The sequence below is a fragment of the Xiphophorus hellerii genome, chromosome 3 (genome assembly GCF_003331165.1).
Source record: "Xiphophorus hellerii strain 12219 chromosome 3, Xiphophorus_hellerii-4.1, whole genome shotgun sequence".
NCBI lineage: Eukaryota > Metazoa > Chordata > Actinopteri > Cyprinodontiformes > Poeciliidae > Xiphophorus > Xiphophorus hellerii.
This window is the reverse complement of record NC_045674.1, coordinates 15,925,412-15,952,169: the sequence shown is the minus strand read 5'-3', so window position 1 is coordinate 15,952,169 and position 26,758 is coordinate 15,925,412. Positions and strand designations below refer to the sequence as shown.

General features: G+C 40.3%; 1 protein-coding gene across 3 annotated transcripts; it reads right to left on the bottom strand.

Annotated features, from left to right (window-relative positions):
• Positions 1–295: 295 nt before the first annotated feature.
• On the bottom strand, positions 296–26,651 carry atp8b2 (ATPase phospholipid transporting 8B2). Of its 3 annotated transcripts, XM_032558922.1 has the most exons (30): positions 26,150–26,651; positions 22,341–22,408; positions 16,261–16,319; positions 16,052–16,165; positions 14,555–14,653; positions 14,412–14,473; positions 14,237–14,309; positions 13,212–13,282; positions 13,035–13,114; positions 12,344–12,502; positions 12,168–12,256; positions 11,800–11,996; positions 10,969–11,089; positions 10,333–10,420; positions 10,209–10,240; positions 9,972–10,131; positions 9,694–9,882; positions 8,976–9,091; positions 8,611–8,775; positions 8,395–8,506; positions 7,880–7,985; positions 7,087–7,327; positions 6,773–6,956; positions 5,014–5,237; positions 4,824–4,907; positions 4,279–4,524; positions 4,059–4,197; positions 2,363–2,493; positions 1,251–1,811; positions 296–1,166 (listed from the first exon to the last, which is right to left on the bottom strand). In XM_032558922.1, the coding sequence occupies exons 2-30, from the start codon at positions 22,363–22,365 to the stop codon at positions 1,077–1,079; spliced, it is 4,017 nt and encodes a 1,338-aa protein (XP_032414813.1). In that variant the 5' UTR covers positions 22,366–22,408; positions 26,150–26,651; the 3' UTR covers positions 296–1,076. The 3 variants fall into 3 exon arrangements, with proteins under 3 accessions (XP_032414813.1, XP_032414811.1, XP_032414814.1); XM_032558920.1 differs by lacking the exons at positions 22,341–22,408; positions 26,150–26,651 and adding an exon at positions 19,916–20,586; XM_032558923.1 differs by lacking the exons at positions 4,824–4,907; positions 22,341–22,408; positions 26,150–26,651 and adding an exon at positions 19,916–20,586.
• Between the last annotated feature and the right edge of the window lie 107 nt (positions 26,652–26,758).

Sequence of the window (26,758 nt, the reverse complement as noted above, 5' to 3'; positions counted from 1 at the left end):
TTTTTCAAAGTTAGTGTTTTTCTTCTACTTCACAATAAGGCCGTGGCCAATCACATAAAATCCCAATACAATGTAGTGAAACATGCTTCTAATGTGACAAAATGTGGCATAATTCAAGCAGAAATAGTACTTTTGCAATTCACTGCAGTTCCTCTTTGTAATCTGCTTCGAAATGGACTAAACTCAAAAAGGTCAGGGGTCAGCGCTTGCAAAAAAATTCTCATGTTGACCATTTGAAAGGGAAGCAAAAAGAAAGCCCATAATTTGGGATTATGACGGAAAGACGTTCCAGAAATGTGATATTTTAATTTTTTTATTTACAAGTAAAAACAAGAAAACTTCACAGGAGTGTATGTTTACAACAAAAAACAGGAATTTGTAAAACAACTTCAGCTATTCTTTGCACTCTGCCCAGATCTGACCTAAAGTAAACAGTCATGAGTTTGCCTGTTTACTCATTTTTATTAGAGAGGCACATGAAACTACTACAAAAAAAGAAAAGGCTTTTGTCAAAACCAAGGCCTAACGTTAAAATCAAAGCACTAAATGCTTCATTTAAGGTGCAACTCAACCAGCCCTTTGAAAACACATCAATATGATGCAAAAAATAGAAACAGAATATTAACACAGCAGATGAAAAAAAAAAATATTAAACGTTGCGACAGACTTTATGGTTAAACTAAGTTGCGTTCTCACTGAGAACTATAATAAACAGATTTTTCAACAGTGAAAGCTTTTATTGATAGTAACGCCTGCATCTTACTTCCCTCTCATTCATCTACTTGTTTTTAAGTGTAAGGCATGAGGAATATGCAGGAGAAAAGTGACTAATAGCTAAATGTCTCACCATCTGCTTTCAAATCTGCAGCAACACTTGAACACATTAAACCTCATTTAAAAAAAATCAGAACTATTGATGGGAAGGTCAAGGCTATTAGAATAAGCCGCTTCCTCTTGTGAGATATTTTGAGACCAAAACTCTATCTCAGTTGTGTTTCTGTAAGAATCAGTCTTTGCATGGATCCAGAACAACCCACCATGATTTCTGTGAGGGGAAACGATCTTGTGCATGGGTTTCACTCAATGTGGGGGGTTTCTGTGGCATCACATGGCGGGTCTTGGGTGTTAGAAGCACTGGCACAGCCCCTCCGACCAAACAGAGCTTCCTATGGAGATTAGAGAAGTCATAATATAGTTAACATGCAAAAGTGCATCACTCTATTGTTTGCTTAAGAGAAAAAGCAGCTGACCTGCACAGTCTCCAGAGAGCGTGTCCAGCCTCCAGGTGAGTCTGTCCTGGCTGCAGCAGCTGTAGAGCTGTCAGCAGGAGCGACCTGAGCAGGGGCCCGAGGCTCAGCTGATTCTGAGGCTGCTGGATGTGACAATGAAGACAAGACAACTGCTGTGTCAGTTTCCTCCTCGATTGGTGTTTCTTGTGAGCCTCCCAGAACAGAAGAAGAGTTTGACAGAGCCGGACCCATCCCAGACATGTTACTGGGCGCCGGGCTGCACTCTCCAGACGTGCTCGGTGGAGTGTGATTGTTTTTCTTCCTGCGAAGCGTTTCGATCCAGCTGGAGCTGTGCTTGGAGGCAAAATTGGCGAGGGCCAAGGAGGAGAGCCTCATGTTTTTTCCTGAGGTAATGAGCTCTCCAAAGCCTTCCTGATGGGAGAAGGCGTAGCCGGACCGCCTGGAACCCCCTCGGGCGCCGAGGCGACCCTCGGAGACGCTGCCTGTGCCGCGCCAGGTCCCTGCAATGCTGCGACCTGCCGGTTTCCGCCTCTTCTGCCTCACCAACTGCGTGTGACGCACCTGTAGATGCACCAAAATAATGGAAAATGGATAACTTTTAGTTGCTGTGACATAAAAGTTATGAATTACAAAAAGTATAGTGTTAATTTCATTTTGCTCTATTTTTTGCATATAATATGTGGTGTTGTGTTTTGCTTTCAGTTCCGATTTGACTCGATGGGGAATCCACAGGCTGAAACTCCCGAGTCAGAAGCAAGTGTTTGTCACTATCTCATCGAAACTCCAAACTTTTTCAACTGTAGAGAAGCTAATGCCAAATTAAAGAGGGACCCTGTCACAGTGCCTTGGCAGCAGATTTGCTTGGCTGACTTTCCCCCCTCCACCCTCTCCCACAGTTTCGGAAAGCAGCACTTGTCATTAGGCCACAATGATTAAGTCAATATTTGCTGGATATTTTGGCTGCATGCACATTTTTTTAGCTATGCAGTTAATGACTGGCCTAAACTGATTTCAAACTGACACACTGGGAAGACACATTAACATGCAGCATCTTTAGCTCATGTTGCAATGAGGATGAAAACATCATTTCTGAAAACTGTGTTCTTTCTCACCGTGTCTGAAAGCTGAGGCTTGAGGTCCAGCTTGAGGAAGCGGAATGCCAAAACTGGAACTACGCATATTGCTGTTGCTAGTGCAATAGTTAACCACACAACTGGCTGCAATAGTGTGTTCTGGGCACTACCTATACTCAGAAAACACACACACACAGACAAACATGAGCACGTACCCTTTGAAATTCGAAGTAATTTTGATGTAACAGGAAAGTTAGTTCTTAAAATTATAAATGGATTGCCATTACTAAGATACAGTTACAATTTAGTTATATATTAGATAATACAGAACCGTAAAAAAATGCAAACAATTATCTCACCTGAGATGGAAAACAAAGTACATTTTTACATGTTTTGTTTAGTTGAGTGGTTTGCAAATGTAGTTTTATTCCTTGATCTTTTTTCACATTCAGCAATGTTAAATCTTTTTTTTGGATTTTCTGTGACATACCAACACAAAGTAGCACATAAAAGTGAAGTGCAGAGAAAAGTGTATGCAGTTTTGTTGAAATAGATAAAAATCTGAAAAGGATTAAATTGATTTTATTCAATGAGGTGTTCCGGGCACGTCCCACCGGGAGGAGGCCCCGGGGAAGACCCAGGACACGCTGGAGGGACTATGTCTCTCGGCTGGCCTGGGAACGCCTCGGGATTCCCCCGGAAGAGCTAGAAGAAGTGGCTGGGGAGAGGGAAGTCTGGGCCTCCCTTCTGAAGCTGCTACCCCCGCGACCCGACCTCAGATAAGCGGAAGAAGATGGATGGATGGATGGATGGATGGATGATTTTATTCAGTTTAATTTACTTTCACAAATAAGACTAAGCACCAAGCAGGGCAGACCCAACGCATGTCAGTGAGAAAGTTGTGGAGATGTTAAAATATAAAATAAAATCCTAAGGTTTGAATATCTCCTAGAGATTTATTCAAACCATCATCATGTAAATGAAAGTGCAAACATACCAACACATGGCCTTCCAAATAAACTGAAACACTTAAGCTGGGCAAGAAGAGCAGTAACTAGTCAAGAGACCATTACATTATTTTAACTCTTGAGGAGCTGCAAAGATCCACAAGAAGAAGAATCTGTTGAAAGTTCAGCTATTAGGTAAACGTCCTGCAGACCTGGTCGTTATGGAAAAATAGCAAGAAGGAAGCCATAATAAATCCTGTTTCCAGCATGGGTTATACTGGATGACACCAATATAGCTTTGGTGTCACCTTCAGTTATATTTTGGATGACACCAGTATACAACTTTTCCTTCAAGATCCAAAACCATGCGTGGTATAAAACCAGCCAGAACACACTATCTCCTATCAAGAAAAATTGGGGGTAGGATTTATATTCAGCAGATTTATCAAAGCCGGTCAGAGTTCATGGGAAGATGAATGAAGCTAAATACAGGGAAATGATGGAAGGAAACATTAGAGTCTGTGGCAAAACTTCAAAATGGTTGTTCAAAGATATTCTCCATCTGTCCTCCAGTCTGAGTTTAACTAGACAATTTTTAGTTAAAGAAGACATACATAATTTTCTTTCAAATACACAAGCAAACTACTTTGTGTTGGTTTATTACATAAAATTGAATAAATGACACTGAAGTTTGTGGTTGTGATGTGACAAAATGTAAGAATGTTGAAGGCCATGAACATTTTTGCAGGGCTTCATATGGAGCCCAAAGACGAGAGCAAGGGACCAACCTATGAATCGGAACTGATTGGGAAAGATCCTGAAGAGGGTCTGGCTGTGCAGCGCAAACATGATGGTGAAATAGGAGCCCACAGAGCCCCAAACGAACATGTGGTTAAAGACCGTCCAGAAGCCTGTATCTAGAGCGATCTGCAAATAAAGGAATCGTGATTATTTACCAGTGGAGTAAACAGCCATAAGATAAGTTAACTCCAAACAAGAGTCTCTCACCTGTACACTGACAACAATAACCAGGGCTGTCGCCGTTGTGACTGCAAATGTCTGGTAGTCGGCGAGGGGCACCCCGTTGCTCTGAGTGGCATCGGACAGCACGGCGTAGGGCACAAAGAAAAGCACCACTGAGGTGTAGATGCCTTGGGTGATGCAGATGAAGAACTCCTTCTTGTTGAAGAGGAGGTTGAGCTGCCCGGGCTCGTACAACTTAGGATACTCCAGACTTCTGTGATCTGGAACATCCTGCCGTAAAAGGGGAAACGAGAGATGTTATTTGCTAAAATAAGAGTGTGGACAAGTCAACGGCAGGGCTGTTAGCTTGGTGGTTTGAGCAAAATGCAAACATAAGCAAGTACGAACCAAAAGCAGAACAAACATAACACACATTAGACAGCCAAAGTGCCATATATGGGAACATTAAAAGATGAGTTAATGGCTTATGTGTAAAAAAAAAAAATTGGTACTGGTTTGTGCTTTTACTTCATCCTACTGAAAAAGAACACTAACATGTAACCTTGGTGTAAAGTAATAATGAAAAAGACCTGGTCAAAAACCCCCATGGCCAGCACAGGGAGGGAGGTGTACACAATGTTGTAGAGTGTGATGAAGTACTGATCATACACCGTCTACAACAAAAGAAGACAGCAGACAAACACAGACACAAGATGAAACTCTCGATCAGCTCATACCCTCCCAGCACCTTTCGTTCTTAACGCGTCGTTCTGTTTGTACCTGGGCAGAGAAGCCACAGAAGAAGCCGAACCAGAAGTGCACCATGGTGAAGGCAAAGTTCTTGTAGAAGAAGTAGCAGAGGAAACGGCACATGCGCAGGTAGGACCAGCGGCCGTGGACCAGCAGGAGACGCTGGAGGAAGCGGAACTGGGCGAAGGAGTAGTCGCTGGCCAGCACGGCCTGGATCCCCTCCTGACCGGAGATACCCACTCCAATGTGAGCACCTGTAGGACGAAAGAAACAAACTAATAGATGTAGAGCTAAATCACTCCGTAGCAGTGCAAACAGTGCAAACTCCAGAGCCATAGAAAGTGTTTGGAGCACAATTCTGATCAGCAACTGTTTAATAAGCAAAATATCCCACATGTATCAACTAGACTAAAATAGGCTTCAGCTTTGTTTTATAACTGGAAGACAAGTCTTATAACTTCGCTTTCAGCTACAGTTCCAGGCGTTTCATAATAAATATGGCATCAGTACTGTTGTAATCAAAAACCCACACGGAGTCACCATGGATATGAAGGATACATTCATTTGTTCTTTTTGTGATGCTTTTTCCAGTTTGGGCTGCTTATTCAGCAAACAGCTTCAATGATTTTTTAAAGAATTTGGTACTCAAGTTTGGATTTAAAGAAGAGTTGGAATCATTGTGCTGTCGGAATATCCAAACGTGTGCAAGTTGCAATCAACTGATCGACCTCGATATGAAAGGAAATTGGTAAAGATTTTGAAGAACAACCTAGAAACCACCATCAAATCTTGCTTAAAAGAGCCAATACTAGGGTTTCTATTGTTCTGTATGAACTTTTGAGCATGGTGGCGGCGGACAGATAAAAACCTTGTTAAGAGTCTGTTTACCTGTCAGCAGTTGTAGGACATTGGATGTGGGACAATGAAGTGAATTATGTCTAGTTTCCCCAATTAATCTAAAATCAACTGCCAGGTGATTGAAAAATGGACAAAATTGAGCGTTTCAATCATTTTTGTAAGACAATGATCCAAATACATATCATAAATTGTTGCAGATTATTATTCTGTAGTAACCCTGACCTCAACCTTGTTGATGATACACTGACAAAGCTTAAGGAATGTGACTGAAAACTAGCTAAGAAAAATAAATTCTACCAAAAAACATGGTTCTCTTAGATTTTTCAACTTTTATCCCATTAGTTTAGTGTGAAGAAGACAGATTTTTTTTTTCTCAGAAATCGACTCTAGTAATCACAGGATGGGAACAAACCACACCCGGCACTATTGCACTGATTCCATTTCTGCTTTAGGCTTGCATAAATTCATTTCATACGCATAAAGACAGACAAAAACACAAAAAGTGGTGCAACCCACAAAAAACAAAAACAATGTTGAGTTAACTACAAACTATAATGCTTCTGCATGTAATTAAAAAGACAAATTGCATTCAACATTACCCAGCAGTACTTGAGAGCTTTTGCATGAATAATTTTTTTTAACGTTTTGCACAAATATTAGTTTTAAAATAAAACTAAACCCAATCCAGACAGTGGAAACCAATGTCTAACCTCATGAAAGCATTGCAACCAGCGCAACACACATTTCAACATGACCGACGTCACGGCTAGTAACACGTAAACAACTCTTACAGCCACTTCTTCTGAATTTCAGCTGCTTCAAGGTGTAGCTGGCCGTCACATGACCAGACCTGACATCTCTCTTTTATTACCCTGCAGTAATCCTGTTACTCTCTTTACTCTCACAGATTGAACCCTTCTGCACAACTCACTTTTGATCATGCTGACGTCGTTGGCGCCATCTCCTATAGCCAGAGTCACAGCCTTCTTATGTTTCTTGATGAGCTCCACCACCTGAGCTTTCTGCAGCGGTGTGACTCTGCAGCAGATAACTGCTTTGCAGGCACATGCTGTCGACACAAACTCGGCTTCCATGTCTGCCTCAAGCGCGTGTGCCTGTCATAGAGCAGGAAAAAGAAAAATCAACAGACTAGAAGTTTCTTTTGGAAATATAAAAGGAATCACTGCAAATGCTCACTTCATGTTTTAACTTTGTTTACATTATGTAAAGGTGTGTTATTCTTACCAAACTATGACCACTGATTATGAGGGCAAACTCCCCTGAGATGCTGTCCATGTCACCAGAGGCAGACGGAGGGAAAGACGAGCAATGCAGCTGTTTCGACCCTCTTCCTGATGTACAGTCTCCTTCTTGCCCGTCTTTCATCCCATTACCCATGAAACATGCCTCAGCCCAGGCCTCCATCCCTTCAGTTTTCCCCCCATCTTTAGCACGGGATAGTTCTATCATCCTTTCCCTCGCGCTCCTGAAGAGCAAGAGAAAAAAAGTTACTGAACTCTGGCTCGTCAGTTTTTAAGGCATAAGCAACCAAAAGGGAAACAAACAAAATGGAGGAACATAACAGGCAACTTATAACATGACACATTTTAAATTGGTTAGCTGAAGGATGATGTATTGTTCAGGTTTTGTCAGAATGAATACAATTTTTATTTGCATATTAAAGAGTTGACTTTAAGATCCTGGCATCTGCTGTTTATAGTTTTTAGGTCTAGCACTTATTTTCCCCTTTGTTTATCTTCTGTCAGCCCTTTTTATGGATCCATTGAACAAGATACTGGGATGGTCAGGTAGGCTTAGCTAAACTGAGCTAAAAAAAACAAACAACTAAAGCTGAAGTAAGCTAAGCAATTCAATGAAGGGCAAACTAACATGAGTGAAACATAATCAAAACACAGATAAACTAAAATAAGCAAAGGAGAGTTAAGTTAGAAAAACAAGCAAAGCTGTACTAAACTAATGCAACTTCTGTCATATTTTCCTGAAGAAACCAGCTGTATTTTGACAGACAATAGCTGACCTGAGTTCTTGTCGTACACTCTGAACGGTGTGACCTCCTATGATGAACACCTCAGTCATGTCATCAGTCAACATTTTACAGGAGTAGCCTATGTTGACTGCTGTCTCTGTAGGAAAGAAAAAGGAGGAGATTAATTCACACTACACTCAGTTTTTATTATACAGATGTTTAGTTTTCACAACTAAATTCTCTAAACACTTCCTGCTGCAGCGCACTATATTTTGGGTGTCAATTACAATCATATACTTCTGCTAAATATATTTATCTCACTCAGTGGAAACTCTGCAGTTATCGTATCTGATTAGTTTAGTTTATGATCTGTACTTTATTAAGGCATGGCAGGGTAAAAAAACCTGAGTGTTTGGGTCAAAAAGGTCTGTCATATTATACGTTGAGTGTTCTAAATAAAGATGAAAAGGTAAGATTAATAACCGAGAATATCCCACTTTTTCTACTTTTCTGAACACCAGGTGGCAAATTAACCTGAAAGCTGGTATATAGTGTGTTCATCTCACCCTGTTTGTCTCCGGTCAAAACCCAGATCTTAATGTTGGCCAGAGAGAGGAGAGCAATGGTCTCTGGGACTCCTTCCTGCAGCTTGTCCTCAATAGCTGTAGCACCTAGGAGCTGGACACAGAGACAAATGTTTATATGCAAATTAGATTATGCTCAAAATTAGAAATTTTAATCTTGTTTTGTAGGGGAAACCATGGAAGCAACTATTGACTAACCTGCATATCCTGTTCTATCTTGTCATAAGCTGCAGCCAGCCTGTCCTCCCTGCAGTCAGTGGCCTTATCTGCACAGCGGTGGCTCTCTGACCAGGCCTCCCACTCGTCCTCGGAAAGCTCCCTGTACGCCAGAGCAAGAGTCCGTAATCCATCAGCTCCATACTCCTGGAAACAAAAATATACATGCAGCATGTGTAAACATATCAACTGTAAGCAACCTGAGGTAAGAGTACACTGCATGTGAAAACTATCTACAGGAACGCCACGTCTTACATTTTTAACCTTCTCTGATGCTTCAGTTTAAGCAAGGAGACACTAGGTGGCACTGCAGCACCAATTATGTTCATAAACTACTGTTTACTTACATTTAGGTGGTCTGAGGTGATGCTCATCAGTTCCTGGTTGCAAGGGTGGAGTCTCTCTAATAGTACTGTGTCAGCTCCTTTACAGTACAGGCAGATCCTGCCTTCTGGGTTGCGCACTAAATTCAGATGACAAAGATGCATATAAAATATCATGAAATCATCACCTCTCCTCCGTTAACCTCAGATACATATATTTTTGCTTCATGGCTGGTTTAGCAAAACTCATTGCTTTACAAATGTGTTATGCACACTGTGTAATGCATTAAATGGTATACATGTATGTGTTTACATTTTCTAAAATCTACGAGATTAAAAAGTAACTCAGATCAAGACTTCCTGTCATCTTGTGACAGAGGATATATTTGGGTTTCTCAGAAGTGGGGTTCTGTGGAGCTGGTTTTAGCTGTCAGTATTCATTCTGAATGAAGTTTGCATGCTGGATGGATGTTTTTCTTTACTCAGGCTATTTTTGTTTGATATAAAAAAGTGTTTGTTGGTCTACAACATTTAAAAAACAACAGAAATCTATAAAACTGTAACTTTCTTTACAGTACGTTAAATAAAAAAAAGATTTCTTTAAGTCACTGTTCTGCCAAAAAACACAAAGAAAAAAGAGGAAAATATTCCTTAAATATGAAAAGTTCTTTGGGGGCAGTTAGCAAAAGTAAATGGAATGACTCCTTGACAAGTTTAGCAGTATGTTAACAATCCTCCCTACCTATAACAGACATCCTCTTGCGGATGTTGTTGAAGTCCAGTATGGCGAGCAGCGAGTAGGTGACGGTTCTGCCCATCTCGATCGTAGTAATCGTTCCAGGTGTTCGAGAGCGAAACACAAATCCAAAGTTTCGAGCTGCCGTCACCAGAGCGCCCTCATCTGGAGATTGTGCCTTATAGACCAGCTCTCCTGGGTGGACAGATGAAAAACAATGAACAACACAGGAAGTCATAGACAAATGGCAAGTTGCTGTTTGTGTTTCCCTTCCTTCTGCTCACCTTCACTCTTCTCCTCACTCATAACGGTATGACAGAGAGAAAGTAGGCGGAAAAACTCGTGAGTGTGCAAATCCCCCACTTTCACTGATTCCAGCAGCTTTTCATCATAGAAACAGAAATCTGGATTTGCCAGGGGATTGAAAGGAGTGAAATCCAGCCTCTGAAAGGTTGACAGGAGAGAATTAGACCCCAACCCGAGGAAACAATTTACTTCCAGGTAAACAAAGAAAGGTCTACCTTTCGTTGTTTTCCTAACGGATCCACTTCACCTGGCAGAAAAACAAATCACAGGTAAGAATGTGGAATATAATGAATATGTTTAAATATACAAACTACTGTGCATGATTTGTTGATCTCTTACCATAAGTTTGCCCATTGATGGAGCACTTATTAAAGGTCATAATGTTCTGAGTTAGAGTTCCAGTTTTATCGCTGAAGATGTATTCAACCTGAATAAAAATGAGCATAAATTCAAAAGTGTTATTTTTTTAAATCATAGAGAAAAAAGGTTCAGGAACTGGATTCATTTCACTTTAAACATCACCTAAAACTGACATCCCTTTAAGATCAATGCATGCTTTTGTAAAGGTTTCTTCCATTTTGTATTTGTACTTCACACATTAACAAAAGTTCAAAATAACTGAACTGAATCACCAGAGCTAGCACAAGTTATAGGCAAAGTTTGCAACAGCTTAGAGCCCCACTAAGTTCCCAGAGCACTTTAACTAACACAAGGCTGGATTATAAACTCACCAGAATATCCTAAAGAAAAGCTTCATATTTTTATTTTATATATCAACAGCATCATATTTTAACGTGGGCTGAATGAGTTAAACATCACTGTGACACATTTACTCTCCCAAATCCTTAATAATTAATATGGATTTAGCTGGAAATGCCACTTAAATGAAATTCTCCTCTTGTGAGCTGGCCTTGTGAGTAACATTTAGATAAGAAGGTAAGCTGTGAAGCATAAGAGACTCTCTGATGAGCCCACCTGGCCAAGCTCCTCGTTCAGAGTGGTGGTCCTGGACTCGGCCGCTGTGTTGCACTGAGAACAGAACATCTGCCGATCCCAGTTAATGAAGTAGCTGTGACCCAACCGGATCACCTCCACACTAGCAGAGCAAAAAAAAAAAAAATACATTAAAATATATTAAACTATGGATGAAGACACATATGTTTTTTTATGCATAGCTTAACTCCTATAAAAACAACCGCGATACTGATTTGCTTCAGTGACTAAATAAAGTGGTATTTTATTGTTTTTATACAAAACCTGACTGAATTCCACCCACTCTAGCTCAAAATCTTAAATATTTAGAGAATAGATAGAGGAATTGTAATCAACACAGCTCTAGCTGCAGTGGACCCCCATTTAGCCAGGATTTAGTATTCAAAGGTTCATCTGTTCATGTTGTTTTTGTGGTACATAATTGTCAATTATTCATGAAAAACTTGCTTATCTGCACATTTTTAGCTTTCATTTTGTTGTTATTGGTTCACTTTTCATGTCCAACATGTGATGCTGTCTTTCTTGGTGAAGTCATATCAATCGGTCTTTTTCTGACTAAATAAAAGTCTTAAGTACAAAACTGATTCAATCCGGTCTACCTCACATAGTTTGACCTTGTAAGTGTTACATTTAAGGCTTTTTGTAGTGCAACGCCTTTCTTAATTTAATTTTGCGTATGGTTCTATAAACATGCCTTCAGATGGAGAAAGCTGTCATTATGGGGCAGGTGTTAGTCTCAATTGTTATCTCAACAACAACATTCATAAATTTCATATATTTTTGTCCTTTTTGATATCCTGCACCTTTTCTTACCTGACATATAGAGAAATAGGAACGACAGTGTTAAGGATGATGATGTAGGACCAGAAGGAAAGGAAGGCTGAGAACATAAAGTTGTCCACAGGAGGGTCCCAGGGAAGGTAGCTCTGGAACAAGGAGCCCACCTCTCTCTCCCACACTGCATTGCCCACAGCCAGGATCACACCCATACACACCAGGAAACCAAAGATCTAACAGCGATGCACAAAAAGAAACATCACAGAGGCAGAGTTATGCCTACTGTCTTGTAATCCAAAATTAGAACGAGTCTGTCATCAGCATGTGCAGATGTAAACAAAGCCCCTGAGATGATATTCTGAAATAGTTTGGGCTATGAAAGCGAGAGGTTTGGAGTGTCTTACCCAGAGGACCAGAGTGTTCATCAAACGATCGATGCTTGTACGCTTAAACTTGGTGCGACCGCTGTTCTGCATTAGCTTGGTATCTGGGCCTGTGGTGGCAACAGAATCAAACCTGCTTGTTATATATACACCGCATTCACCCAATCATTCACAAATACAAATACGCAAATGCAGACCTGCAAAGATAACCAGGCCATAGCACGCCTCCGTGTTGCGGAGGACACATCCTCGGAGCAGCATGTTCTGGTTGGTCAGGGGGTATTTCTTCTCTCGCCAGTAGAGAGTGCCACAGAAGCGATCTAGTTTGTTGTTGGGAGGCTCGCACACCACTTCACCTTCACACAAGAAGACGTTGTAGTGTATTAAATACAAATAGTGCACACCTACATGGCAAGCAATTACCAAACCCAGTTGTTGCAAAGCATCTACATCAGAACCAACATGATCTCGAGCTGAATTTATCATCCTGATGCTGCTGTCACTATAAACACACCCGGAGAGACACTTCTTTTGTAAGATGATATCAGGGAGTGTGGGTTGATTTGCTGCAGTATGGCTTTTTCCTGAGTACGTGGGTGTGTGTGTGTGTGTGTGCGTGCGTGTGCGTGTGTGTGTGCATTGGGGGCATGCTTTGCTGACTCAAATCTCTTTCGGTGGCGAGTGGGTGGATGGGTGATGACACCGTGTCATTCAGCCGCACCAGAGGACGTACAATGTGAGGATGTGAATGTTTCAATTATTTATTTGTCAGACTTTGAAAGGAGGAAAACATCTGAATTACACCGTTGGCTGTACACTGAAAATCGTCAGAACGATGTACCGGACGGGGAAACCGAGAGAATATCAACTTGTTTAAACCAGTCTCACCATCAAACGATGCCAAGTTGTTTGGATCACCGAGCTCAGCCGTCACTGACACAGACTGACGCACCTTCATGTTGGTCTCTCTGGAGGTTGACAGAAAAACATCCTTTTTAGAAGCAGTTGCCTTTGGAGGTTATAATGAACTGTGAGTGGATACTGATGCGCAGGGAGGTTTCTGACCCGTCAAGCTCGGCCGTCTCGATGTAGCACAGGCCGTGTGGTTCAGTGCTCGATAACAGGAGCAGGTCCGCCTGAAAACAGATGGCTGACGTTAGCATTAACTGCAAGGTACATGCAGCGAAACTCTGCTGTTACAGAGAGAAGTCAATAATAATTACACATGAAGAGAGTCGGAGATTAAATGCATGATTATTAGAACTTCTGCTGAGGAAGCAAAAAAAAATCCATTTGCAATCTTATCTATTAGAATAGCTTTCATAAGCAATAATAACTGAAGCTAATTAGGAAGAAACTGTTTGAAACCTGGCAATAAAGTGAATCCTGCTGAATTGGTGTCTACTGTGTTTTGGTATAGATAGATATAATCAGAAATATCAATTTCTCACAAAAATTTAGATTTTTATTCATTAAAGCTTTTTCCGACAGAATGATCGGAATGAAGTTGGGGGCTGTAATAAATCAAGACAGAAAACAGAGGATGATGGATTTCTGAGTTACACTGCATTTTGAAAAGACAGTTGAGCTGCATGGTATCAAGGAAAGATGTAAATGACACATATTGTTGGAAATTGGTGAATAAAATGGATGTGGATTACAGTTAACTAAGTTACACCTGGCCTCTAGTTTGTTTTTCTTCTTCACAGTATCTCTGCTATCCTTTAAGTGCCGATTGAGAGGCAACATATTGCGCAGATTTTATGGCTTAAATGGATGTTGAAATACACCATTGAAAAAAAGATATTCATATGCAATTCAAAATAAGAGACATACCCTTTTTATCACTGTCTGAAATAAAAAATCTTTCATGTTTTGACAAATCCATTCATCCATTATCCAACAGCTTATCCCTAGTGGGGTAAGATCAGGGCATTTTGAAAAAACTAAACAAAACAAAAAAAACACTGACTTTATTGTTTTTAAGCCACTTTGTTTGTCTTCTGAGGTGAATGGATTGAATATTTATTATTGCAGCTGAATTTGTGTCAAAATAAAATAATTTTTAAAAAACTCACTCTCACACTTACCGCCACAAACTGATTGTTTTCCAGCTTAATAACATCACCCACTTTAACGTTCATCCACTTTTCGTTCTGTAGCCTGCCACAGCAAATCAGAATAACTTGTAGAGTATAAATGGGACAGTTTGAACTGCAAAAAGGAAGAGCACACGCATGTAGGTTTTCGGCTGCGATGACTTACGAGCCTCGGATGAGAACCTGAGACTGCCGATTGTTCACTTGGTTGTCGCTCTTGTGGCGAAACTGCAGGGCACAGATACAGTGGTGTTACGTCAATGAGATGAGTGTGCGCTCAACTTCAGGGTGTGGAGAACACGTGCTCACATAGTCGTCGGTGGCATCCTTTACTGCAGTGATGCTCAGCACCAGAGCCAAAGGCACAATGGTAGTGAACCAGGACAGGGAGGAAATCTGAGGTATCAACTAACAACAGGAGAAGATGAGATTTTTCACATTAGTATAAATGGGTAGCAACAATGCCATTAAAATTATTTAAACATATAACCCTCTGTGTATTTAATTGGGATTTTATGCGACAAACCATTACAAAAAGCAGTTCCTAATTTTGAACTGGACAGAAAGTGATGCAGAGTTTTCAAAATTTCAAGGTGATACAAGTCGGACAAGTGTGGTGTGATTTTGTGTTTAGTCCCATGAGTGAAAGACTTTTATGCAATTACAGCTGCAAGTCTGTTGGGGTTTGTCTCTATTAATTGTGCCCATCTAGAGACTGAAAATGTTACCAAGTCTTCTTTGAAAGAGCTCAGCCAGATTAGGATGGTACTGTCTGCAAAAAGCAGGTTTTAAGTCTGGTTATAGATTCTTAAATGGGTTTAGGTCTGGACTTGAATGGGGCATTACAACACATGAATGCAATATGTCTGGAGTCAAACCACTCCATTGCAGAGTTGAGTTTCTGTTTTGGGTCATTGTTCCAGTGGAAAGTGATCCTCCGCCTCAGTCTAAAGTCTGTTTCTCCTTTCAGTCTCGTTTCTTTGCGTGCTAGCCTGTTTTAACAAACTTTTTATCAACACTGACCAGCTTCCGTGTCCTTGAATAACGTCCTCACAGCATGATGCTGCCACCAATATGATTCAAGGTGAGATTTGTAAGTACAGGATGTTGATCATCCCAATAAAATATGTAGAAGTTTGCTTGTGATAAAATGGTCAACATTGGTTCATGATGGGAGCAACTAAATTTCAGAAGTTAATTCTATAAAATAAAGACTGTTTTCTGTTAAATTTGTAGCTTTAAGAAATCATTGTACAGTTTTATATTCATGTTATGATAACATCGTGAGAAAAATAGAACATATATGAACATAGAGAGTTTCAGATCCAACTCCCACTGTTAATTTCCCGTTTCAGAAGACAAAATCAGCAACAAAAAGGTTTTCAAAACAACACGAGACACTACAGTGGTTCCACCTATCTGTTTCATACAGCGAGAGGACAAAAACTACGTATCAGCTATGAATACAAATCTTAAATATTTATCAGACTTTTTTATTAGCCAAAATGTAGATTTAGGTTTTGTTGCTCATTATTCTACATTCAGTAAACAGAACGGATTTTGGTTACTGTAACTGGCCTAAAACAGAAAACATTTAGTCTGATTGAATAGCAGAGAGTGAGAAAAAGAAGACCGTCTTCACTGTAAATATAGATATTTGGTTTCAGCTCTAGATACTTTATTGCAATATGATAAGTGTCTGTCTCTTAGGCTTGTTTTTCATATGAATCGTTCTCAAGTTTTTATTTTGTCAAACAAACAATGTGGAAATGCCAAGTTTCCTAATTTCTGCCTGGCTATGCTCACCTGTAGAATGAGCAGGAAAAGGAAGTAAGTGTTGGCTACTTCCTGGAACTGCTCAAACAGATTGACAGGCAGGAAGGTGAGGATGTTGTACTTTGATGTCACGATGCAGTTGCTCTGTGTTGAGAAGAGAGAAAAGGACAAATGATTATTATAAAGGTTATCATCCGAACTTTGTAATACCTAAAAAGGAAAAAGGGATATAATCTCACCGCATACTGAAACTTTTCATTGTGCTCTCTGTCATTGGCTTTGACCTTTCTCTCCTCCTCTGCAGAAATAAAATGAGGTAAAAGATGGTAAACAATGAAATTCATATAAAATAATAGAACAGATACAACCGCATTGCACAGCACTAAAGTTATTTTAATAAAGTGACTTAAATGGACTTAATCTTCTTTATTGGGTCCTGACACTCTCACCATGTGAATTAAGTTTTGGGAATTTTCCTTCTGCCAAAACCTTCCCCTCTGGAGGTCAAAAATGGAAGCCACTGGTAAAAGAAAGCCAAAGGAATTACGACTGAAAGTTGGCCACAGGTGGCATCTGGTCAGACGAGGTCATAAAATAACTCTTTAGCTAATACAGTGAGGCCGAAAACTCTGTCTCCAAGCATAGTGATGGTGGGATCATGCTGTGGGAAGGAACAAGGCAGCTTAGATGGGGAGACGAAGGGACGCAAATTCAGAGCAATCCTGGAAGAAAACCACTGAGAGGCTGTAAAACACTTGAGACTGGATGGAGCTTCACCTTCAAGCAGGACAACAACCTAACATACAAAAATATCTACAGTGGAATAGCTTAGACCAGGGATGTGAAACTCCTAAACTCCTAAACTCAGAGGTCAGTGTACTGGTAGGTTTGAGGTGTGTTTGTGCAAACGAATCAAATAATTAGGTGATTGGCAGGACATTGTTGAACTTGACCTCCACAGGATTTGGGATTGCTGAAACAAGAACACATCTGAAGGCTGCAGCACACCCTTGAAGAGTGTCTCGCCTAAAGCTGTTTTTGTACTAAAAAATGTCCAGTCTCTAGATGTATAAAGCTGGTAGCTAGAGCTGTAACTGCAGCTATAGGTAGATCTACATGTTTTTAACTCGGAGTGCACTGCACACTTTATGACAGTTGAAAACCACGTCAGTTTTACTCCACCTCAAAATTTGCATTAATTAAGATCTTCTTTGAGTGAAACGACACAGCTCCAGACATATATGCAATAAATATTACCACCAAGGCATAGTGCATGCACTGGACTGAAACATCCTCAACAAACTTTTGACATTTAAAAGAGAGTCGGTGCGGCTCTACAGGAAGGGACGTCTCACTAGAGAAGCCATTAAACCCATAATAAACACGCACACATAACACAAACAAAGACTCTGTGGTTTCCTGTGTCTTTGCAGCTCTGTGAAACTCTCTAAAACCAAGTAGAGCCCATGATCTAGATCTGCACCTCTTCTGAGATGAGTTTCAGCAAACAAACACAGGCTTAAAGAGTTCCCACAAGGACAAGCTTCTCATGTGAAGCTCTAAGACCGACCTGATGTGGAGGATGAGCACCTGATCTGTTGAAAAGATTTGGAAAAAATGGATTTATATCCTCTTTCCATGCAAAACCTCCAACCCGTGGTGGAAAAGATTCTCTCAAGTAGAAACTTATTCAAAGACATTAATTATTCATTTTAATTTATGCTAATCTAAAATGAATGAAACAGGAAATTTAATTAATATTTGCATTCGTTGTAGTATAGTTTTTCTAAAAACACTAAACACCAATAGCATTTGAAGGATGTTTAGCAGATTTCAATAGATTTTGAGAACAAACCAAAGATCTTTTGTGTGTATAGACTAGTTCAGATGCTACTGTCTTCTTAAATATTGCCAAATAAACTCAAATATATTAACATTGGGAATGTGTGTAGGCTCAGCTGTATCATCTCTTTGAGAACTCATTGTTTGTTATTTTTACAGAAGAAACCTGCTAGAGATATTTTTCTATGACTAAGAAATAAATCTAGAACCAAAGATGCTTTCCTGATCATTGTATGAATCTCAAATGAGGACGCCAACAATTTCTGACTAAACCCTCAACTGTGATTTCAGAAATGAAATTCCTCAAACCTTTCACCATGCACAACTGTTGGGAGCTATGCAACAACAGTGGATAGCTTTCATTTAACTACTAAAGTACCTCATGGTACTATGACAGAATGCCATAGGTGCAATTATGAAAATATCCCACTGTCAATTGTTAGTGTTATTATAGCAAAATGGAAGAAACTGGGAATGACAGCAACATCAAATAAAATCCCAGAGGGTTCAGGGGTCAACATGCTGAGGGGCACAAAGTGCAACTTTCAGATCAGTCCTCAACTCAACCTGAAAGAGAGTCTTTGTAATCAATTAGAGCAGAGATCAAGTCCTCTTGTCCAACATTGGTGTCCGACCTCACAAATGCACCTTTTAAAAACTGGGGGAAAAAAATCGCCTTATATATAAATTGTTAAATCTACTGAACACTGAAAGAACAAATACTTTAGCTGACAGAGTTTGGAAGTGAACAAACTCAGCCCAGCTCTCGCCTCATGTTCTTTCAATTTCAGATAGTAGTTGTGTGGGTGTCCATTCTCTTAAACATATTCCACTTAAACCCCTACACCTCCTCCGCTTTCCGATTCTCTCTTCTGTTTTCTGACATTGCCATTTCATTGCATTTAAAGGTCATGGCGCTGATGTTTATTTGCTCAATATGCACTGCTAACACTGAGGAGAGCAAGGTGCCGCTGCCGGGTAAGCACTGAGGGTTCCAGCCGCCTTACACCCGGCCCTGGCCTGCCCCCTATGAACTGACCACCTCAGCCTGAATGAACGATAGTCTTTACCAAACTGCGCAGTAAGTGTTTAATGTGTCTGACAAGTTCAAGGGCATCAGAAGCCCTGACACAGACAGCGTGCTGCACAGTGGGCCAACATCAATCTATGAAGCTGCAAACTTTCAGTTGCAGACATTAGAGTCTAAATAAATTTTCATCATTCCCTCATAAGCCACTGATCTGAGTCACACAACATCAGCTTTAGGGAGTGAAGTTACAGCAATAATGACCACATTAGCAGGTCAGTCTGAGTTATAGGAAATGATGGTCTAATTCTGAGCTAAACTCAGAATCATAGTCACGAGACTCTCCGGAAGAGTGCATCTTTGTTGATGATGATCTAATTAGGCAAAAAGGATTGTCTGCAGTCCTGCTCATCCACAAACCCAAAGCTAATTAGCTGGAAAACAATATTGCATGTGACAGACTGATTGAGTGGGGGGTCGAATGAAAGGGGACATCAAGTGGGTTCTGTGATCATTATGCAGAGGAATGAGGTGTCCAGGTGGAGCCTGGAGGATTGATCACTGTCAATAAACACAGGGAGGCAGGCCATTTATTGCAGGATTCCTGCAAAATTTACATTTCAAATTCAATAAGTTCCTTGACTGAATTATTATTATTTTGTTTATTATCTGTTATTTTCTTAAAGTTTCTTTAACGCTCTGGACATTTAAGTAATAATAAAAAAACTAAATCGATATATATATATATAAATATCGATTATGGCATCTGATTATTCAATGTCAAATTATGTATTTCTGGGATTGTTGCACTTCCATACTAGACCATTATAACTACAAAAATAAAAGCACATTCCTTCATTCTTATGGAGATGTGATATGAGGAGGAATGCAGATAGAAATGACTGAAACTGGTTTGGATGGAGATGGGATGAAACTTGAACTTATCTAAAGTGATAATGATAGATGGTCTTTATTTGCAAAATGAGATGGCATTTGTACAAACAGCCGCAGCCTTTAACTCGTACCTGTCCGCTTCTTTTTCGCTTTTCCTCCCCCAAATCCTGTCTTTTTCTTTTTTTTAATGGGGAGAACCACTGGAAGCCATTTCTCCGGGATGTCTTTCAGTACTGTCATCTTTTGCTATTTCTTCTTCTGCTGCACGAAGAATAAACTGGACCGTCAAATCTCCGCGAGGAAGAGGTGACGAAGCTTCCGAACCAACTTCAGTAGAGTTGGCTGGATCGGACCATCTCCACCCTGCCTCTCTGCTGCTTCCTCGCTGCACGCCTGATGTGCGCACACGGGCTCACGCTCAGCGGCGCGCGCCTGGCTCCGGTGTCTCCCTCTCTGTCTGCACAAATGATGAGGTCATGGTTTTTCTAAAATGACCAATCCATCCCCACGCAGTCGCAGCCCCAGACTCCCTCAGGTCTGGCCGGTGGCAGATATGACCGCTGCTTCGTTGCAGAAGCTTCTTCTGCATGTTGCAAGGGCGCCGATAAAGCACCGCGATATCTCAAACTGCACCTTCAATCAATTGAGGCTCGCCTCGAGTTTCATCCACAACATAAACACTGCCCAACGTGGAGCATTACGTAACCCCGTTGCGGTTACCATGGAAACCGCCACTGCAGGGACCCCACAGCTGAGCAAAATCGCTGATTAAGAAGGACGCACGCCATTTTGGCTCAAGAATCACTGCGAGCACTACAGCCAGATTGAGGAGTTTGGGGGCCAAAATATTTCCTGCGAGTTGAGCAAGAGTGGGTGCGCCGCAGTGGGCGGGGCCAGGCAGGTGGCACCGCACGTGCTGTACCGCGTGCCTCGTGCCAGATATGAGACACGAACGGTTCTCCTTTCATTGGCACATCAATAGCAAAAATATCGCCCTATGAAAGATTTGGAAGAGTATTCAAAAAAATGTAACATCCATAAAGCTACCAAATGAAGTGAAACGTCACTGAAAATGAAGATGAATGATGCATTTCTGATCCTGTCTTACATGACATAACAGCCACGATTCTTGAAGCACATGTACAAAATACTGTCTTGTGGAGCGAGCGCATGATGAAATACTGATTAAGATCATTTACAGAGGGGTATTTTTGACTGACTCAACAAAAACCGGGGGTTTTATTGTATGGGAGTAGATTTACAATATCTGGTTCAGGATGTTATAAAAAATATATATATATATATATATTAAAATAGACAGAAAAAATTAATTGTAGCTATTGACTTCACAAGAGGAACAAGAATCATGTCAGTCAGCTGCATGCTTAACTCTTGTTACTAAACATTTGATAGATTTTCACGTAGTTATAAAATGTTTGAAATGAATTTGAGTTGCAAGTAGCTGAGCTTCACCTGTCTGAGAGGAAACAATTTCAGGTAGTATTAAACAAATAGATGTTAGTACAAACCAAGTCAACCTTGTGGAAAATTCAGAAGAAACCTGGAAGTTTTCATCCAAGTTATGACCACAGATATAGAATATTTTGTGTACAAACTAAAATAATTCAAAAGCTTGTTCCTGTTTCTTTCCCGCTCTATGGCGTGACTTAACTGGAGTGCTAACTGACCACTTTGCACATGCTTTGAGATTGATCTGAGCACATAGATCTATGTGAACAAATCATTTACAGCGTGGTCATTTAAATCTCTCACACGCTCACTTAATGGTGTTCTGTTACACACTCAACTCTGACAACTCTCAGCTGTGTGCTTTCGAGAGCACAGAAACAACACTTCTGCTCTGAGACCTCTCAGCACTTTGCAGGACATTCAGACCAAGAAGCTGTGGTTCTGGATGAACTTGAGATTGAGGCATAATCCAACAAACCACAGAAAGGGCATCATCAAGGGGAGACTGGAGACAGGTCTCCATATTTGGCGTAGATTCTGCTAGAGTAGAAACGCAACTTTTGTATTGATAATCAACTTGCTTTTGATACTTTTATATTTTTAATATGTTGTCATGATGATTTTCACAAGCCGAATCTTTTGGTATGTCATACTTGTGGGCGGAGCTACAGCACTGACCAGAAGTGCCAACTTTTCTGAGTAAAACAGGTTCAAATACTCAGATGCTGGATCTTGGAGGATCGACTTTGCATCAGACGACAGAAAACAATGGGGGGAAATGTTCTAATGTGGGGCTGGTTCTGCTGTTGTCTGTTTCTGTTTAGACAATCATATCTAAATCTAAAGTTTAGAGATGCAAATATTTCTATTTGTAAATACGTGTACAGATTTGGAAAATTCCTAAATTAAGTTCCTATCTATTTCAGATGGCAAAGGAACCATGAGTGCGTAAATGTGCACTGTAAAACTTGTAAAAATTTTCTGTGGGCTAAATAGCACCAGGTTAATTTTAGGTCAGTTTCACTTCCTTTGTTTCACACAGCTTGAATACTCAGATGTTGAATGTGTTTAATATTATGCACTGACCTGGAGGAGGCCTCTTTCTGAACATCTCCGCTCTGCCGCCGTCCTTTTGCTCAGGCCCATGAGACTGTCTGCAGAGGTAGTAGAAAAAAGCAATAAGATCATTAGAAGCTCCATTATTACAACAAACCGCTCACACAAAATCAAGAGCAAAGAGTTGCACTGATTCAGAGCAGGAGGGAGAAGTGAATTAAGAACCATAGAAACACGTAGTGTGACAAAAAGCACTTAGTCACCTTTCTTTGATTCAAACTAAACTATAAGTGTTATTTTTTATGCATAGGGTTTACTTTCAAGTGAAAAATGGATGCAAATCAGATATGCACTGAAACTGCTGCACAACAGGACCAACATACACATAATGAGGAAATGACAATTCAGTAGATAGCTGCATCTGTCTCACTGACTCTCTCTGTCTGGGAGGCTGGTGGCGTTGGCCAGATACACCATCACTCTTTTCTCTCCGGCGGATGAGACAGAATAACAGAGCGGACGCACTGCACAATTAAACCTCTCCTTTTCCTCCCCTCTTCATTTATGCTGACTTGATTCTCTGGAATACCTCAGTGCTTTTATTCACTGTGCTTTGTCTCAGTTAAGTACAGAAGCTGGGAGGCAGAGGATGACGGATGAGCCATTACACATCTTTCTCTTGGGTTTAGCAGTGCATACAATACAGCAGACACTAAAGGCAGCAAACATCAAATCACTAATCAATACTCTTTGAGAAGGAGCTGCTCTGCTCTTCTCCATGCCAGTTGGGCAGATTAACTTTCAGCTACTGTTTCCATCTTCGCTTTCCACCCTGCGTTACATTATTTTTTTTCTGCCTGGTTTCTTGTTACTCCTTGCACTCCACAAACCCACAGAGGCATGAAAACATTTGGAAACAGCAGGCTAAAATTTCTCATTGTGACGATTTCAGTAAGAAGTGGAGTAGAATTGTTATTTTTATCAAGACATGGTGATAAATTTTATTATTATGGCTTGTTTCAGGTAATTTAAGCCTTAGGCAATAAATCTTCAGGCAAAAAAACCGAAGAAGGCTGCAAGACAAATGCAAAATGCTTTAAGCTAGCTCTTTTTTCTTGGTGCATAATGTGATTATCAAATGTCTGTTACTGGAACCGTGGAGGTCATGCAGAGGTCTGGAAACCCAAAGCGTAAATCGGTCTTGTTTGAAAGTAAAAACTTTTGATTGTGATTTAAAGATGTTTGGAGCAATTGAATAAATTCTAATTAATATGGGTGTCAGGAATAAATACAGGCTTATAGAGCAAAAAGGTTAGATGTACTTACTGATGAAGAAAAGGTTAGAACTTTATGGATGTACTTAGAAAATAAAGATTTAAGTGTGAGGAGAAAAAACATCAATCTCTACTACATCTAAGTATCAAAGAGACAACAACTGCAAAAGCATAATCAAGCTATAGCCACAACTTGATTGTACTTTATTGTTATATTAAATGACAGACCAACACAAAGACAAGCACAAAAAGATAAACTTTTCTACATTTTCTTTCTTACAAACAACGTAAAAAATGTTTCTTTAACTGTAAGAAGTCACCAAAATAGTAAATCCAGTGCCATTGGGTGTGATGAAATGTCCTTGTATCGGTTAGAAAACATTAGTGACTAATGAACCTCAAGAAGGCGTCAGTGATGAAGAACAAGAAACACAGCAGACAGGTCAGAGAGGAAATTACTGAGACATTTGAGGCTGGGTGAGTTTATAAACATTTTTCTAAGCTTTGAACAAAGAGACGGGTTTTGCAAAAGAGAGCATTAATCAGAGAAGCAGCTGAGTGGATCCCAGCTCTTACACAATCACCTTATTGCATTTTAGAAATCACATAATTCTTTACATATATCACAGTAACAGCGGCCCTGACCTTTAGTTTCCTTCCTTCATTATGCTGCTGTGTTTTTTCATGTAGATACAACAATGTGAGAGCGAGAGCAGCTTGCCATATTCTCTCACCTCTCTTCGCTCCTCAGCCTTTGTGTTTTCAAACCTCTTCCTCTCTGCTTGTCCATCAGTGACGTCTGGTGTGAACCTTGAGACCCGCAGGTCACTTGAACCGAAACTGATTTCTTGGGGAAGTGAGAACCACTAGAGACAAACTGAATAACTGAGCCCCATTCCTGACACCTGGGTTAAATGTGTTTCATTACTTAGACAAGAGTCTGGTGGATGTTTGTGAAAATCCCCAGTGAAACCTACCACTTTGAACTGCAACACCACCTGCAAGACTCTCATCATTACTGTGAAAAGCAATGCAGGAGTCTGTCACCAAGTTATTTTACAAGACTGTCACAGGATTTCATTCACAATCAACCACCGCTTATGTTTCTGCTTCTATATATGATTTCAGCCATAAAACACTTTTTTGCAGTTGTGTAATTTCCTCTAACAACATCTGTTCATCCACCTATTAAATGATCTCTCTGGTGATTTTAGCGTTGCCCTAATCTCCTCCCAGTCTTATGTGCCTGGAAAGGTTTTAGGAATAAGGCGCCTTGGTGACATCCTGATCAGATGCCTCAACAACCTCAGCTGACTTTTTTCACTTCAGAAGAGCTTTCTGGTGGCTACCTTCAAAAGTAACCTCCTGATAGCTTCTAAATGTCCTCATCAGATGTCTGAACCTCCTCAGCTCTATACGGGGGAGTCTTGTCACCTTTCAGCTTTCAACCACATGTATCACTTTGATGTAGTTTGTACAGATTTGGACAGATCTGATTTACTTACAGTGGTGACAGTTTCAGGATCTTCTTCAGCAATAGTAACAGTTCAGGGACTGCTATGCACTTACTTTATTTATCAAACGTTTAAAATATGTTTTCCCAGAAAGGCATTTCTGTTTGCACTCCAGGCTGGGACACATTAAAATATACAGGACAGAGAATACTGAGAGCTACGGTTTAGCAGGAGAAACAGCCAACAGAAGGTTCTCTGATTAGATGAGACCAAAATACAATTTTGCGCCCTACACATGTGCTATCAGTGGCAGAAAACTAAAACTCCACATCATTTTGAAAACCCTGCCCAAACCATAAAAGATGGCGGCAGCAGCATCATGCTGTGTGGATTCTTCTATTAAACAGGAATGGGGATGCTGGTCACAGTTGGTGGGATGAAGGATGGAGAGGAAGACAAAGCAAGCCGTTTTGAATCTATAAAGACTTGAGACTGTGGCAGAGACCCTCCAGCAGGACAAGACTAAACACACAGCCACAGCTACGATGTTTAAAACCATTCTTTCTTTTCCTTCCACTTCATGCCTATTTGTGACTTTGTGTTGGTTTATCACATGAAATCCTGATAAAACACAGAAAAGTTTGTGTTTGTTACAAATGTGGAAAGGTATATGAATAGTACTGCAAGACGTTGTAAATAATATTCAACGTCTTGTATTTCTACTTGTACTCCATATCAGCACGTCATGTCACATCAAATACAGCTTTAGTCAGTTTAGAGAGGTATTTATTCAACTGACGTACAACAATAAATGAAAGTAAAGGCAGGCTGCAGGCACAGGAGGAACTCTGAGTTTCATAAATGTTATGACTCACAGAAAGCGACAGTGACTTTATTTGAAATCCCCTGAATCTAACCACCTCTTCTACATAAACTGCTCTATATGATTGGCAACTTTGAAAAATATATTTTTTTTTAGTGTAACAACACAAACTGATCACTTTCCCATTGAGACAAACCTTTACATTTCCAGGTGATGAAGTCATAAAACATCAAAATTGAAAGCTACATACTGTACATAAAAAAGGGTGTCAACTGAAAAACATCCTACCTTTTTCAACTTTGCATCAGAAATGTGTTTCTGGAGGAAACGCTGTAGAGATGGAGGTCATGATGAGGTTCAGACTTCAGCTAGAGATGATGTGATGAAAGGAGGACTTAGTGGGGAGAGGAGAAGCAAAGGTGGAGGCTCAGCAAGCATTCAGAGGGGTCAGGATCAGGGAGGACTGGCTATGATTGGAGGAGGGACAGACAGAGAGAGAGAGAGAGATATGTTGATGAGCAGAGGTAGGAGGAAGGGTTTCACCTACTTCACCTTCTCCATCTGAACTTCCTGCTTCCAGGAGCTAAATCTGCTGAGTCTCACATTTCTCTCTCATCATGTCTTACATCTGCAAGACAAATATATTAACTGCTTTAAACCAATTTGCCTTTTTAATACTATTTGTATTTTATATGGTACTGTTTTACAACCTCAAACACACATCTTACCACTTATAATCTACACTACTTTTTGTCTGCGTAGTGTCATGGCGCCCTCTGCTGTTTACTATGTCCCCTACAGCTGTTCCTCACTCCTTGCTATAACCTCATTAACATTAGTTTAATGTCCTCATAAATTTATATTTTATAAATATAAATTTATATTTATAAAATATAA

Coding starts and splice junctions, on each gene's coding strand:
- atp8b2 (XM_032558920.1), bottom strand. CDS start 20,024: ATGACAGTACTGAAAGACATCCCGGAGAAATGGCTTCCAGTGGTTCTC. Junction 12,503..13,034: donor CAACTTGGCATCGTTTGATG/GTGAGACTGGTT, acceptor TCTTGTGTGAAG/GTGAAGTGGTGTGCGAGCCT. Junction 10,421..10,968: donor TGAACGAGGAGCTTGGCCAG/GTGGGCTCATCA, acceptor ATTTTTATTCAG/GTTGAATACATCTTCAGCGA.